The sequence below is a fragment of the Phaseolus vulgaris genome, chromosome 1 (genome assembly GCF_051622355.1).
Source record: "Phaseolus vulgaris cultivar YP4 chromosome 1, ASM5162235v1, whole genome shotgun sequence".
NCBI lineage: Eukaryota > Viridiplantae > Streptophyta > Magnoliopsida > Fabales > Fabaceae > Phaseolus > Phaseolus vulgaris.
In genome coordinates this window covers 33,979,476-33,995,984 of record NC_143498.1, presented here as the reverse complement: position 1 = coordinate 33,995,984, position 16,509 = coordinate 33,979,476, and the positions used below count along the sequence as shown (strand labels likewise).

General features: G+C 30.5%; 2 protein-coding genes and 1 pseudogene across 3 annotated transcripts; all 3 read right to left on the bottom strand.

Moving 5' to 3' along the window:
• Positions 1-4,091: 4,091 nt before the first annotated feature.
• Positions 4,092-11,618, bottom strand: LOC137806837 (uncharacterized). Its single transcript, XM_090301696.1, has 11 exons — positions 11,541-11,618; positions 10,396-10,458; positions 6,435-6,536; positions 6,053-6,322; positions 5,728-5,969; positions 5,439-5,645; positions 5,273-5,365; positions 5,100-5,201; positions 4,810-5,019; positions 4,556-4,720; positions 4,092-4,476 (listed from the first exon to the last, which is right to left on the bottom strand). Exons 6-11 carry the CDS (start codon positions 5,508-5,510, stop codon positions 4,444-4,446), a joined length of 675 nt encoding a protein of 224 aa, XP_090157822.1. The 5' UTR covers positions 5,511-5,645; positions 5,728-5,969; positions 6,053-6,322; positions 6,435-6,536; positions 10,396-10,458; positions 11,541-11,618; the 3' UTR covers positions 4,092-4,443.
• LOC150029589 (uncharacterized) lies at positions 7,129-8,567 on the bottom strand. Of its 2 annotated transcripts, none has more exons than XM_090301693.1 (2): positions 7,561-8,567; positions 7,129-7,294 (listed from the first exon to the last, which is right to left on the bottom strand). In XM_090301693.1, the coding sequence occupies exons 1-2, from the start codon at positions 8,457-8,459 to the stop codon at positions 7,279-7,281; spliced, it is 915 nt and encodes a 304-aa protein (XP_090157819.1). In that variant the 5' UTR covers positions 8,460-8,567; the 3' UTR covers positions 7,129-7,278. The 2 variants fall into 2 exon arrangements, with proteins under 2 accessions (XP_090157819.1, XP_090157817.1); XM_090301691.1 differs by having other exon boundaries at positions 7,129-7,470; positions 7,561-8,557.
• On the bottom strand, positions 8,660-10,153 carry LOC137815888 (uncharacterized; annotated as a pseudogene).
• Positions 11,619-16,509: the final 4,891 nt, after the last annotated feature.

The following is a 16,509-nucleotide window of genomic DNA, read 5'->3' as shown; positions in this document are numbered from 1 at the left end:
TTTTAGTGAGAGTGTTGTTTACTTAATCAACTTGTTTTAAGTAGCATCACATTTCTCTTACCTTCTTGGAGCCTCCAAGAAGTATGTCAAGAGTCTGCCAAGGGTTTTAGCCAACTTCCATGGTTGTGTACATTCGAAGAAGTAATGACCCTATCCCTTTCCATTCATCATATGTGCATACTTTCAAAATGTTTCCATTTCATGCTTTCTTTCTTTGTGAGTACTTACTAACATTTCATCCATTGCATCTACACCACCTCAAGTTTACAAATAACCAATAAAAAACCTAAAGAGATACTTATGGCCTCACCCTGCTCACGCCACCTTTCACCTAAGTTTTCTTCTAGAAAACCAAGAAACCTTCCATTGAACCATCACCACATAACTCTCGACAATTTAGTCTTTTACTACCCAAACCATATCCAAAATTCACAAAACCAAGTTTTATCTCTTCCTTAGACAATTCGCAACAAAACCTTGAAAAGAGTTCTCCAAAAAGATCAAGAAAAACCACAAAGAATCACCACCTACATCATCCTTAGCTCTCGCAAACTTTCCTTCTTATTCTTCTAAGATTCACCACAAAACTCATCCTAACCTTTCCAAGAACCTTCCTAAGCCAACCTATATTTATCCCCTATCCATCTTACGGTTAGTTGAGACTTAACCAAGTCCAAGGGAATCTAGAAAGCATCCAAGAAACTCTTTCTTGGAAGTTTGAATTGTCTTTGCTTTGAAACTTCAAAGAAAGGTCCTCCCTTTTCAAGAAACATCCAACTAGGTTTCTATCATTTATAAAAGAATTTTTTGCCATGCAAATAATGTTAGTGAGCAAGTGAACATCTACATCTTATTAAAATGTTGCATGCAAAATATTTTCACAAGCTTCTAAGTGCCATAATTCAGTGAGAATTTATGAAAAAAGTTAGGCACTTATCGATTTTAATTGTTAATAAAGTTATAGTTCAACCTTAAATTTAGGAATTTGAATCTTATAACATATTTTGGATTATGAAATGAATAAGAACTATTTATTCTCGATTTTGTGCAAATTTCAGGAATTTAAAGAAAGATGGAGACAAAGGGTTAAAGGAGGAATATAAAAGTTAGAGGTGAGGAGAAAAGACAAAGTTGGGGCATCCGAGACTCACTTAGAGCTCAACCAAGCTTCAAACGCGGTGAAGGACTTGCTCAGGTGAACCAATCTCGCTCAAGCGAGATCACTCTAGAGGCAAACTTGTTCTTTGGACCAAACTTGCCTAAAACTCGCTCAGACTCGCCCAAGCGAGATCACTCCAGAGGCAAATTTGCTCTTTGGACCTAACTTGCCAAGGCCTCGTCCAAGACTTGCCCAGGCTCTCTTAAGTGATTTTGTTCCAATGAGGTTGGTTTTTATTTTCTTGAAACTTGCTTGAGTAAGCACTATCTCGCTTGAATGGGATATCATTTAACCTACGTTCAATTAGGTTAAATAAAGGCGTGAGGTAGAGGAAAAGAGGGAGAAGAGAGGAAAATTATAGATAGGAAACCCTAAAGGTGATAACCCTCAAGGAGAAACACTCTGAATCTTCTTTTCTTGCTTTCAATGCTTGTAATGGCCACCATGAGTGGTTAAGTCTTCCCTTTGGGATTGAGAGTAATTTGTTCAAACTCTTATGTATTGAAGTGATATTTATTTATAATATTTTGTTCTTGATTGATATTGGTATTATTATTTTATTCTCAAAGCTTGAATCTTTATTCATGATTTTGATCCTTATATTTGACTGAAAAGTACTTATGAGTATCTGACCTATATGATAATGCTTGACATATTCAAATGCTAAGAATATATTTTTATAACATATGTTCTTAATGATAAGAATATTTTTATAAATATGTGAGGAATCAATATTTAGGAGACAATCTTAATAATTTGATATGCGAGGAATCGATATAATTAATTTTTATACGTGCATCAATATCAATCAAGTTAGAATGTTTGATGTTTTTTATCCATTAAAATAAGACGGGTGAAAAGGATTATTCTAGTCTCAATTTTCTTAATTGAATTATCTTAATCATTTACTTTGTTTTCATTTAAATTCTCATGTAGATTTATGATATCAATGACCTTTCAATCAAACTTTCACACATCTTTTGATATTTAGTGAATATTGTACATTGAGATTTTAAAAGAATGATTCCTTGTGGGTTTGATATTCGTTCTTAAGGACAATTTATTATTTATGATTTGGTATACTTGTCGAAATAAGTCATCACTAATTATTTTATATAGTAGTGTGTTTGATAGGTGACTAAAGTATACTTGATTTGTAAATCGTTCATTTTGTGAAAGTTAAACTGTAGTAAGGAGTAATCTCTTGCATATCCTATCATAGGTAGTTTTCATTGTGTTGTCTTAAACAAGTTTTGTGTACAATGATGAGTAGTCTTATTTCTTAGTTAAGAATAACATTGTAAACTCGTGCTCAATCTTAAAAATTAATAGATAATCAAGAGTGACTTTATGTATTTATTGGACAACGATAATATTTTTAATCAAGATTAATTAATATAACTCATTGTTGTTAACAAATAAGAACTCGATGTAATTTAGATTGATGTAGACCAATATAAACTAACATGTTCATTATTAGCGAGTCAACTAATATTGGTCATCATTTAAACCTTTTTATTATACTACTAACTTTTTTTGAAAACTATCAAAAACATAAAAGTTTCCCAAAGTGTTTGTAGCTCTATTAAACCATCTCTTTCTAAAACTCACTTTTTCTCTTAAAAATATTTGTAATAGAAAAATTGTTTTGAAATTTTATCAATTATCTTTTATAATAAAAAAATATATTTTATAAATTTCGTTATAAAACTTGTAAGAGAAAGTATTTTTCTATTAATAAGTATTACGCAAAGAAAAAGGAATATGATGATTTTTCTTTAAAGGTTTATTTAAAATGTTGATTATTTCTTTCTCTAGTTTAAAAATTTCTTTTTACAATTTTGAATGTCTCTTTTAGAGAATAACTCTTTTCTCTAGTTTCCCAAATTAAAAAGAAAATTCTTTGATCGTATTTATAATGCATCAAGCTAATGAAATAGAATCAACACTACAAGAAAAAATGGTTTTAACGAGGATTTATTTTTACATTATCTAGGGTTAAAACCTCCATTAAGTCATTTACCCAGGGTTGTAGTTTCCCCCGCTAAACCATCTTTGGGGAATGTGTTCCCCAGGGTTTTTTTAAACCTCAGGAAAAACCTTTCAAAATACCATGGGTTTCAAAATCTCCGTAAAATACCATGGGTTTCAAAACCTCCGTAAAATACCATGGGTTTCAAAACCTCTGTAAAATACCATGGGTTTCAAAACCTCCGTAAAATACCATGGGTTTCAAAACCTCCGTAAAATACCATGGGTTTCAAAACCTCCGTAAAATACCATGGGTTTCAAAACCTCCGTAAAATACAATAGGTTTCAAAACCCCCGTAAAATACCATGGGTTTCAAAACGTCCATAAAATGTTTTAGAACCTCCTTAAAAAATACCATAGGTTTCAAAATTATGAAATTTGTTTTTTTTATTCATTTACCTGGACAAAGAATCTTTAACAATTTAAACTAGCTTTGCTGAAAAAAAAAAAAAAAGAGGTTACACATATGGTGGGACTACCCAAGTTAGCTAGCTGGCTCAGCACAATAGATCTTAGCCTTTTATGCACATCCAAAGTAAATAAATCTCAACTTTGTATCAATTTAATGACTTATAACCATGACATATCATGTACATAACCAACACATCTGACAGTACCTATGGAAAATGTGGTCATAAATCTATAACCATTTGAAATTGATGAAATTTCTTGACCGGTTAGGATTTGGACTCAAACTTAATCAAAATCAAGGTGCACGGCATGAAGAATATTAACCATATAGAACGCTCCAAATCTAATGTTTGGAGAAAAAAAATGTGGCTTAAAGACAACATTAATAAAGTAGTTTTTCATCACACCACACAAACATTAATTAGTTTTTCATCCATTCTTAATCATTTTCATACACTACTCAAAAGAAAGATCCAAAAACCTTGTCAAAACTAGCCAACACAAAAACAAGGAAAACACCTAAACATAACACTACCAAGCTTTCAAATCCAACAAAAAAAACTAAAAAAGACTATAAATCAACATCAAACACATCAACGGATCAAGACACCAATTAAAAAAAAAACAAGTTAAAGCAAAATAAGAAGTAACCCAGCAAAATTTTCATTTTTTTCCACAAAATTTAAACTCATTAATACCAGTTTAAACTCATTAATGAACAAGATAAAACCAATATATGACTGCAGAATCGGTTTCGATCACGTTCTAATCCCACATGAATTCTTTATTTGTTGAATGAGTGTGTTTGGTGCATTATTATTATGGTTTTGGTTTTGCCTTCCTAATTTTTTGGCACACTTCCTTGATCAGACACCTACAATATAAACATATATCACAATTAGAAATGTAAATCTGAAAAATAAAACAAGTTATTTGAATTTTTTAAACATTACCGATGAACGATTGAACATAGTCAACTCAGGAGGCAATTGACCTTGATAACTTTGAAAGAAAAAATTCATCATTATCTCAAATCTTTTTTCATGTTCTTCATATCTTTTTTCACGTTCTTCATATCTTTTATTTTGTTCATCCAATTGTGACTTTAATGCAATAACCTATATTAAAACACAATTTATCATGAAAAAGAGTGAGAAAACCATACACATTAAAAAATTGCTACATAAGAAAATGCATGTTCAAAAACCTGATTCTCCAATTCTCTATAAGTAGTTGAAGACATCCCAGTGCGAGAATTTCTAGTATATCCAAACACATGAGAAGGGCAAGGTCCCAATCCCATCCCTCGAACACGACCACAATGTTCTTCACTTCCAAAGGCATGAGCTAGTGAATCATCAATTGATATATCATGTGAGAGGGAAGATGTATTTGACTCATATGCTTTAATCTTTTCCTACAAATAATGAAAAAAGTTATAAATGAAGCTCACATCCAATTTGGTTGAGTTTTCATCTTTACAAAAATGATACTTACCCCAATCTCTCTTGCCCCATCATTCACAAATTCTCCGTTAGCATGTTTATGTGTTGTTACCCATACTTCTCCCCTACTAACTTTGCGACCAAGCTCTTTCTCCTATAAAATGTAATAAAAGTATATGAATCATGATATATGATATAATAAAAATTATAGGAGAATCAAGTTACCATCTCATCTTTCTTCCGTGCAATGCTCTTGGATCCACCAGTATGAGGAACTGTTTGCTTCTTTCTATTATCCTTGTTCTTTTTGGCAATTTCCTAAGCATACATGTAGTAAAAGAACTAAATATAAATAAATCAACACTTTAAAGAATAAAGTAGTTTTTATTACCTTTGTCCTTGAATTTAAACGGTAGTCAACAAAAGAAGCCCAATGGTCTTTATTCATTACTTCTGGACACATTGCAATAATTTCATCTCTATTGTGTGTTCCATCATTTCTTTGTTGCCATAGTTGTTGCCTATACTCAGTCCACTTTGTGTTAAGTGATTTGAAGATATATCTTACATGAGCATCAGATTCAACTTCAAACTTGGCCTTCAAAATTATTACACAAGTAAATTTAAGATAATTTCAATATAATATCAATTAAAACACAGAAAAATCTAAAAATAATTACTTGAATGGTTTTCTTAAGTATATCTTCTTTGTAATCTTTGGGAATCTTCCTTCAACTTTGATAGCTAATAGGAAATGCATTAACATTTCTTGCAACATGACCTAAAAACCTATTCAACAATGCTCCACTGTCATCAACTGGTTGGTTCTCGTTATTCCAGTTAACAAGAATCCTCTCACCAACAGATAAAAACCAGACATCATTTGCTGTTAATTGTTTCCTAACCTTTTTGCCTTCACTATCTGTCAAAATTATTGTTAGTTTAAGAGGACGGACATAAAAAACAAATACAATGTGAGTTTGCAATGTATTGATTCAAGCTTACCAATGACATCAACAAGCCATGATCTTTTACGTGATACATGCTTTGATTGTTCAGTTTGCATCTCAATACCCACATTTTCTTCCCTTTCTTCATCAGATTGTAACCTTGGTGTAGGTTCAGATGTAGATTCATGGACAGATTCATTTGTATTATCAAATTGAAATTCAGGTGCAGAATTGTTCTTAGTAATAGAAATCAACCTATGAGGTGCATGTGGGGGAGGAGGCTTCTTCTTATTATTCTCTATAGGATGAGAATTCACATGAGGTGCTGCATAATAATTAAATGAATACATGTGAAAAATAATATATTTTTAAAGAGAATGCCAAATTAAAATATAAGTACAAACATCTCACTAAATGGAAGTTGTGTATGAACTTACTTGAGTTATTAAGGGCTGCAAGTTGGTCAAAAGTGTTATTGAGAGTATCATGTTATGTTGCTCTAGTCTTCTTGATGGACAATTTCTTCATCTTCAGGTATTCTTGAAATAATAACATTAATACAAGTCAAAATAGAAATTCAATAAATCATAATATAATGCATGTATAAACAATAATGTATAAGTAATAAGGATGATAATTTAAACAAAAATAATATACAAGTGTTCAATTAAAAATAGGACCTTGCTAACGATATACTCCCTTCTCCATTGACAAATAAAGTTTCAAAATTGTTTTGTACAAATGCTTCACATTCATGAAAAGTGACATCATTATCTTCTCCCATGTCATATAAGTCTCGTGGCTTTAGATGCACAGGAATGCTCCAATCTTTAGCTAATTCATCCACTACATAATAAACCATTTGTGCTTCTTTAGCTTGGATGTATGGTTCATCATCATCATTATCACCAATGTGTATCAAACGTGCAAAGTTTACTAGTGTAAATCCAAGATCATCTGTCATAATCCCTCTAGAAGTAGTTGTATTAGCCCACATACATTTGAACAAAGTAACAGAAAATCGACCATTATAGTTTATCTCAATTATGTCTACCAATTTTCCATAATAAGGCACACCCCCAAATTGCATTTGATTGTCGATGCTACTTGCATAACTCCTTGTCCCAAAAGTACCAAATATCCCACTGTTTTGTGTTTTAAGTCCTTCATCTCTCTCCAATGTACGGAACTTGAAGCCATTTACATTGTAAGCATTGTAACGTTTTGCACAATCAATTGGCCCCATAGCTAAGAACTTTAAATCATCTGAGTGAGGTCCATTCAACTCATTTCTAATCTAAAAAAGAGGAAAATATGATCAAAACAATTCTATATATTCAATATAATCAAAAGTCAACAATATAAATTATGCATACACGACGAGAAAACCATTCTGCAAATTCTCTATGAACCCTCTTATCTATCACAGAGGATGACCGTGTACGACTTCTTAATTGTCTTCGTATAATGTCTCTAAATTCTCTAAATTAAATAAATAATAATTACATGGTTAGTGTTCAATTGCAGATGAATCATAATAAGTTATAAAGTCAAAGTACTTACTGAAGGAAAGGGTCAACTTGGGCACAATTAGTCAATATATGACGATGTGCTTGTAACTTTTCCTTTGCTGATAAAGAGAAGTAAGTAAAAGACCCAATTGGTTTTCCAACAGGTGGAAACAAAGTGCTTGCACTAGATGATATAGTGTCTGGTTCATCATCAACACGCCTTATTCGATTAAATACAGTCTCAATTTCATTTAAATATCTTGAACAAAAGGTTAAAGACTCTTCAGCCATGTAGCCTTTAGCTATTGAGCCTTCTGGTTGTGCCTTGTTACGCACATAAGATTTCAACTTTCCTAAATATCTCTCAATGGGATACATCCATCTATACTGGACAGGTCCTCCAAGCTTGGCATCTTCCACCAAATGCACAATCAAATGAACCATGACTTTAAAAAATGCAGGAGGAAATAATATCTCCATGTGACATAATGTGAGAACAACTCTATTTTGCAGTTGGTTAAGTTCATCCACTTTTAAAACTTTACTGCATAAGTTTCTAAAAAATGAACACAAATCAATCAAAACATAGCACACTTCCTTAGGGAGTGTCTTTCTCATTGCTAAAGGTAGAAGTTGCTCCATCAAAACATGTGAATCATGACTTTTCAATCCTCCAAGCTTACATTGTTTGACATCAACACATCTACTAATGTTACTTGAGTAGCCATCTGGAACAGTGATGTTCTTTAGTGTTGTCAGAAATGTATGCTTATTTTCTTTTGTCAATGTATATATAGCAGGAAGATATTTATTATTTTCATCAGGCCAAAGATCAGGTCTGACACCCCAATCTTTTAAGTCCTTTCGTGCCTTTAGGTTATCTTTTGATTTTTTTCCTTGGTTCAATAATGTATACACCACATTATCACATACATTTTTTTCAATGTGCATAACATCTAGATTATGGTGCAATAAATTGTTTACCCAATAAGGAAGTTCAAAAAATATACTTTTTTTTCGCCATTGTAGAGGGCCATCAATAGCTTGGTGATCTCTGCGTTGTCTTTTCCCCAGTTCCTCAACTTCTGGTTCTTTCCCAAATATGATATTGACATTCTCAACTTGTCTTAAGACATCTGTTCCTGATATTGTCAAAGGAGGATTTCTATTTTCCACACTTCCATCAAAATGAATGCGGCTAATCTGAATTTGTGTCTTGCATTTAACCAACGTCGATGATTCATGAAACAAAATTTACCCTGAATCTTCTTAGGAGTAGTGTCAAAATTACACCTAAGGCAAGCCAACCCAGTATGTGTATTCCACCCAGATAAGGTTCCAAGACCAGGAAAATCACTAATGGTCCACAATATAGCTGCATGCATATTAAACACTTCATTGCTATATGAATCAAAAGTTTTAAGTCCATTGTTCCATAGCTCTTTTAATTCTTCAATTAATGGCCTTAAGTATACATCAATATCATTTCCTGGTGCTCTTTTACCGGGAATGATCATGGAAAGAATGAATGAACTCTGCTTCATACACATCCAAGGAGGAAGATTGTAGGGTATGAGTACAATAGGCCAAGTACTATGACTTGTACTCAAATCACCGAATGGATTGAATCCATCAGCAGCCAAACCAAGTCTAACATTTCGAGCATCTGAAGCAAATTGAGGATTCATTAGATCAAAGTTCTTCCATGCTTCAGAATCCCTCGGATGCCTTAGTATGCCTTCATTTGTACTTCCTGATGCATGCCATTGCATATGCTCGGCTATTTTAGAAGACATAAACATTCGTTGTAAGCGTGGCTTCAATGGAAAATATCTTAAAACTTTAGCAGGAACTTTCTTTTGCTTTTTCATAGTACCATCAATAGTCTTGTTCTTCTTTCTTCTTTTCCATCTAGATTCATTACATTTCTTACAGACTTCTTTGTCTTTGTCTTCTCCGTAGTACAACATGCAATCATTTGGGCAAGCATCAATTTTGGTGTAATGAAGGCCAAGCTTATTAATGATTTTCTTAGCTTCATAGAAGGAACATGGAATTTTAGCATAATCAAAGGCATCTGCTAACAACTCCAATATCATTGACATTGTTTTGTCAGTCATTCTACATAGACATTTGATGTGGTACAATTTGAGCAAGAAAGAAAGTTTAGAATACTTGCCACATCCTTCATACAAACTTTGTTGCCCATCATGCATAAACTTCAGATACTCAGCAATTTCATCAGGCATCATTTCGCTTGATCTAGGACGCATATCCTCATCATCCTCCACGTTATCATCATAGAAAAAATTTCCGAATGCGTCATTAACCATGACACGTATGGGATCATTACCAGAAACTTTATGCTCATTTGATTGGAAAACTGGAGGTGTTTCAGTCGTATTTTGTACAAAACTTGTCTCGCCATGTAGAAGCCAAAATGTATAACCTTTTGGAAAAGGATGAAGAATCAAGTGCTCATGTGTTGCTTCTCGAGTTTGCCATTTTTTAAGATTGCATTTCGGACATGGGCAAATTATCTTACCCTCAACGCTCTTATTAGCAAATGCAAAGTCCAAAAATCTATTCAATCCATCCATGTACTAACATGTATTTCGAGGCATGTTAATCCAAGACTTATCCATATCTAAATGGAATTGTTTGATAAAAATAAAGCAAACCTAGCATGAAAGTTTAAAAAACAAACATGTGTCAACAAGAGTATTAAAATGCGTAAAAGAATAGAAGTGAAATAAGTGTATAAAGTAAAATGCAACAAGAGTGAATAAGATAGAGTAATTAATCACTATACTTTTCAGATACATTAAGAAAATAACAAAATAAAAAAGAATATGATTGAAAATGTATAATGATTGAACTGATATACCTGATCCAGGTGTGGTATGAATGTCGTTTAGCAAAGAAAAGAATATGGCACCGAATTTTGGTCCTGAAACAATGACATAGTAAAAGATTAAAGAAGCTTAGGAGAAATATCTAAAACATTAATAAGACAATCTGAATCCAGTGGAAAGAAAGGGAGATTAAGGCAATGCTGGTTGGGATATGGCGGCTTTACATGTGGCAGGTTGTGGATGTTACAGTGATTGTGCACATGGTGGGTCACACCATGCTTTGTGACCATCTACTGTTTCTTAGTCATACACCTAATATTGTTTCTTAGTCATACACCTAATATAATGAAGCTAACAAGTGGGGTCAAACATAAACCTTTGGAGCCATATGGTCTGGTCCATGCCACACATCGAGACACATCTATTTCCATTAGTGTATCATGATGACGATATTTTCTCTAATTTTTTATGAAGGTCTATATCATAGAAAGACTTTTGTTTATTTGGTTGGAAAAAATGAGAAAATAAAAAAATAATATGCTAAAATTAGATTATTTTAATGTAACAATAATAAGTGAATAGATGAAAAATTCTAATGTGTTCGATTCGAAATGCTAAGACTTATAATTCTCAAAGATTAAGATAAGATTTCTCCTGTGTCCAAGGCCAGATTTGACACAAAATTCAAAATTTACTCTGAAAACTAAAATTTAATGGTCTGAACCCAGTCACACAACATCAATTGGAGGTGCAAGCACTCAAAGCAAGAGGGAGAAAAAAAACTAATAATGGATTGAACTTTAAACATCCAAGTTCAGATAGAGCTATAACTTCATCATTTTCTACATGTCTAACCCAATTATATACTCTGAGGTGAACCAAATCAGAATTTAGAAGTAACATGTATGTTGTCACGTGGAACAGAGTAAAGACCAATGTATGTTTAAAGAAATACAAAATAAATGGAATTTTTAATAGAGCAGATAATAACAAATACAATATCAAATCTAAAAGAAAATCGGTGACAGTAGGCTAAAGCAGACAATTCATATTATTTCTATTATACCCTTCACAAAAATTAAAACAATCAAAATGAAAATCTCATTTCCATGACTACATTCCGGCATAATTTTACACTGAAAAACAAGAAAAAGAAAAGCATCACCTGAATTCATACCTAGTAAATCTCACATTGCTGAAACGAAACAGTGCTTCAAATCCTCCCAAAAAGTTCAATACTATGGCGAAAGCGCAAGACCATTCAGCGATGAACCACTCCTGGTTAAAATTTACAACATTCAACACATTATGGAAAATATGAACCCTGGACTCCAGACAACACGCAGCAATTAAGAGATCTATCTGAAACCCAAAAAATAACCAAATTTCATCCAAAATCCAGAGCCCAACATGCTTGATGTTAAATGAAGAAGTGCTGAAAAGCAAGTGACAGAAATCTCAAGCCTTAGAAACCACTAGTGGATGATGCAGTTTCGGATCTGGGTCCAGAAATCGATGGTGATGACGGTGGTGTTGCTTTCGCCGGAGGAAGAAAAAACAAATTACCGTGGTGAAGCAGCAGAAGCAGGTCCGTGGTGGAGCAGCAGAAGCAGATCCGATGGAGGAGGAGAAACTGTCCGTCGTGGATGAGAAACAGGTCCGGTGGAGGAGAAGCTCAATAGTGAGGAAAAGAAGTATCGTGGAAGATGGAAGAGGAGAATGAGGTTTTTAGTCAAAAGTTGAAAAAGTGAGTATTTTTCCTGAGGTTTGAAAATACATTTTTGGAAAAGTTAAAAAAAAATAAATTCTTTTTTTATTAAAAATATTTATATAAAATAAATAAAAAATAATTAATTTTAATTAAATAAATATTTAAAATTAAGAATATTTTGAAAAAAATTTATATGTTTAAACTTACACTTTCAAAAACTTTAAAAATTTAGTTATCATATATATTAAAATTATTTTTTAAATTATTTTTTTTTTAAAAATTAATTATATTTATTTATTGAAATTTGAGAAAATTTAAAATATTTTATTGATGTTTTACAATAAACATTTCAAACTTAATGAAAATTAAAAAAATTCTATTATTTTGATGATATTTTAGAATAAATTAATGGAACTTAACAAAGGTTAAAAAACCTCAACTATTTTGCAGAGGTTTTAAAGTAAACCTTTGAAAATTAACTAAGGTTAAAAAACCTCCGTTATTTTGCGGAGGTTTTGAAATAAACCTATGGAAATTAATGAAGGTTAAAAAAACCTCAGTTATTTTGCGGAGATTTTAAAATAAACCTTTGGAAATTAATGAAGGTTAAAAAAACCTCCGTCATTTTGCCAAGGTTTTATAATAAACCTTTGGAATTTAAATAAGGTTAAAAAACCTCCGTTATTTTGTTGAGGTTTTAGAAAAAAACCTCCATTAATTAAATCAATTCCTAAGGTTATGTTAACCTCCGCTAAATAACCTCCACTAAAACCTTTTTTTCTTGTAGTGCAAAGTCACTAACTTCTTTTAGTATCAGGTTGATTTTTCATCACCATTATCATCATTTTTTTATATTATTTTTATAAAAAAAATCTCTTTAATATTAGTATCTTCAAGAGTGAGTCATAGTATATCCCAAATTTTATTAACAGTTTTATAATTTGAGGTTATAGAAAATTCATTAAAAGTTAGAGCAAGAATAAGAATAATAATAAGAGTAAGTTTTAAGTCAAGTTCAACATCTATGAGAATAGAAATTCCATCATCCCCGTAAGACAAATAAATGTATTAAAAAAAATCTCTCAAATTTATATCTTTCACCATTAGGAGTTGAAGCATGATGAATAAAGTCACCCTTTAAAAAATGTTTTTAGATGTCATTATTCATTTGAAGTAATCAAGTTTGATCTAAGAGTCAAACTTCAATATCATTTGTTAGTGTAGTAATATCAATAACTTAAGAGGAGGAAGTGAGTTTAGTTATAAAATCGTTTTTACTCTCTAAACTTTAATAGTGAAGAATGAATTCCCAAAAAGGTTATTAAAAAAAAATCATTGACATTTTATATTGGTTTGGTTAACCTCACCTACATTCAATCATCAAGCCACACACTAATATGACCAAAATGAGAAAAGAGGATGGAGAAAAGCTTAGCCAAGGCACCACTCAATATTGATCCTTTAAACTCTAAAAGTCCACCCTTTATTTTTATTTTTTGAAGTTTAATTTAAGTTTAACTCACAACAAAGATCCAAACCTTATTATTATTTGTTTTTATTCTAGTTGAAAATAAATTGGACTTTATTTTATATTTACACTACGGTCTAAATTGGTGTTGTTCTTGTTAGAAAGATAGTTGATTCAAGAGGGCTGGTAAATTGAATTTTTCATAAATTTTTAATAAAATTGGTTTAGAATAAAGTTCTATAAAATTCAACCCATTAAAGTATTTGCAGATGATGATCAATTAACCAATTAAAATTTTAATTGAATTATAAAAACTCTCAAAATCAATAAGTTGAATTTTATTGTCAAAATAACAATCAGTTAAATTTTCAATAACCCACTAATCAAAGCAAGATTACAATATATAGAATTGAAATGAGAGATAACAACAAGAATGACACAACAATTTTTATATTGGTTCACTCTTCCTAAAGAGCTATATCTAGTTTCCAAATCATGCTAGTTGAGATTTCACTAAATCCAAGTGTCTTGTAAACTAAAACAATAAAGAAAATACCTCTTAAACCCTACAAGAGTGTTTTCCAGTCACACAATACAAAACATGGTGTAGAAAATAGACACCTTACCTAATTTCTCACAAAAATACATGAGAGTTTCAACAATAAAAAGAATACACATGAGTTTTACAACAAAAACTTCTAGGTTATGAAGAAACTCAAAAAGAAAACTTTGTTTTAATCTATTGATTTTACTAGAAGAGAAAACAATGAACTAAATCAAGTTTTCAATATATTAAAACTCCATCTTTTGAAAATCAAGTTTTCAATATATTAAAACTCCATCTTTTGAAAACTAATGAGTTTCAAGTTTATGAGAACAATTTATAATTGATAGAAAAACTGAACTTTTGAAAATCTTAAGTGATTTTAACCCATTGATTCAATAAATCAACTAGTTAAAATATTCACTTCAATCTTAAAAATTTCGGCTAATAACATTTTAATAAATTAAAAAAATAACAATTCAATCCATCAAAATTCTCTTAACATTATCAATAAGTTCTAAATAGTTTAAAAACAACTTTTGAAGTTTTCTTAGATCAATTAAGTTTGGAAAGAAATGCATATGAACCAATTACATTGAAATCCAATCTATACACGAGTTAAGACAATCATAATCTTTATTCTTCATGATGTGAGCATCTTCAATCTGCATGAGAGTATAAAAACATCAAATATATCTAAGGCACAATCTTCAATTTCTAGAGTTCATATATATATATATAAACATTGATTTATTAATTAAAGCTTAATCCTAGAATATATATAATTATCACATTTAACTTATTTTATACACTTATATTAAGACATCTAAAAGTGCAGGTTCTTGCATTTAACTATGGCGAGTACATTATTGTTATTAAAACATGTACATATACACATATAAATATATAAACAAAATATAGTTTGATTTAATAATACTTTAAAACCTATCAACAAAAAGGAAAAAATTACATGAAATGAACTATCTAAGATTTTTTCTTGGCTAATAAACAAAATCCGAACACAAAAAAATTAATTACATTGTATCAAACCATATAAAAAATAGAAAAATAGTTATTATAAAAATAATCATGATCATTATATTATATCAAAACTTTGAAACAATCATCATATAAAAAATCACCTGATGATGTCATTTTAGCATCTAAGTACTTAATATCTTTAGCATAATAGATGAATCGTGACTTAAAAAAAAATCATCAAAAGGATTTCAATTGACATTTATGGTAACAAATAAAATGAGGAAATATAAGAAAAAAATATGAAAGAAAAATCAAATAAAAAAATTTATTATGAGAAAATACTAGTAATAATAACAGCTCTAACATTGGTAACATAAGTTAAAGCCAACCCAAAACATTCTAGAAATTTAGAAATAATTAAAGTCAAACTAAAGCTTTTATAGTGTTGGTATTAAGGAGTTAGGAGATATACAAAGAACTCAACCTCAAATGTAAAATGTTGAATTAGATGTTACTATAAATAAGAATGACCAATATATCTCATGAGAAGAGGCTACTTACTTGTTTCCTTTTTTTCCTTTTTCTTTTTCTTCTTCAACATATTTTAAATGTCAAATTCATAATTATTACTTTTAATATAATAATAAATATATCTCTAACTCATTTATTTGCACCTCCCCTCATCTTTTATTTATTTTCAATCTACGTTGATTATGTCATTCCCCATCCTTTGTATATATTTTCAACTCCATATTTTGCATCTTATGTTTTTTCTTGGTTTTTAGTCTAAATTAGTGATTTTAATCCATATCATCATTTTTATCTTTGTTGGTATTAAATTTTAAGGTAATGTGAATTGAAGTTAAGATACTAATATACCACTTTCGACCTAAATACGACATTCCACAATGCAATACTTGGATAAAACTTGTTAAATTTTTTCAACATATCTTTGTCCTCCTCAATACCATACATATATGATTACAACAAAATTTGATGTACTCAATTTTATTTTTTAGGTAGAACGGTCATATTCGAGTTGTCGATTGGCGATGTTAAGATTTTGTGTAGAATGATCATATCCGAGATGTCGATTAACAATCTTTTTTTATATTATACATTATTATAAAATGTATAAAAAAAAAAGTATAATCAAAATAAATATTATATCTCCTTATCAAAATATTATCACTTTCGAATAAAAACAAATATTTATAAAGTTAAGAGTAATTAGAAATAATTAATTTACTTGAAAATATAAAATCAATGGTCAACGAATCATAAGATAGGTGTTTTTGAGCTCATAGGAAATTGTAGTCAGCACTTTGGTCTAAACTCAAAAGTTTAAATAATCTTAAACCAACATCATCATCCTTTTATTCATTATGTTATGACTAATATATTTATAAGTCCTAATTAGTTATTAATTATCTTCTAACTCT

Bases quoted from the DNA above. Each gene is read 5' to 3' on its own strand.
- LOC137806837 (XM_090301696.1), bottom strand. From the start codon at position 5,510: ATGTGTCCAGAAGTAATGAATAAAGACCATTGGGCTTCTTTTGTTGAC. The intron at 5,020-5,099 runs GTAAGTATCATT...CATTATTTGTAG, and splicing joins ATGGGGCAAGAGAGATTGGG to GAAAAGATTAAAGCATATGA. The intron at 4,721-4,809 runs GTTTTTGAACAT...GTTTTAATATAG, and splicing joins ATAGAGAATTGGAGAATCAG to GTTATTGCATTAAAGTCACA.
- LOC150029589 (XM_090301691.1), bottom strand. From the start codon at position 8,459: ATGCACATTGAAAAAAATGTATGTGATAATGTGGTGTATACATTATTG. The intron at 7,471-7,560 runs GTAAGTACTTTG...TAGAGAATTTAG, and splicing joins CAAGTTGACCCTTTCCTTCA to AGACATTATACGAAGACAAT.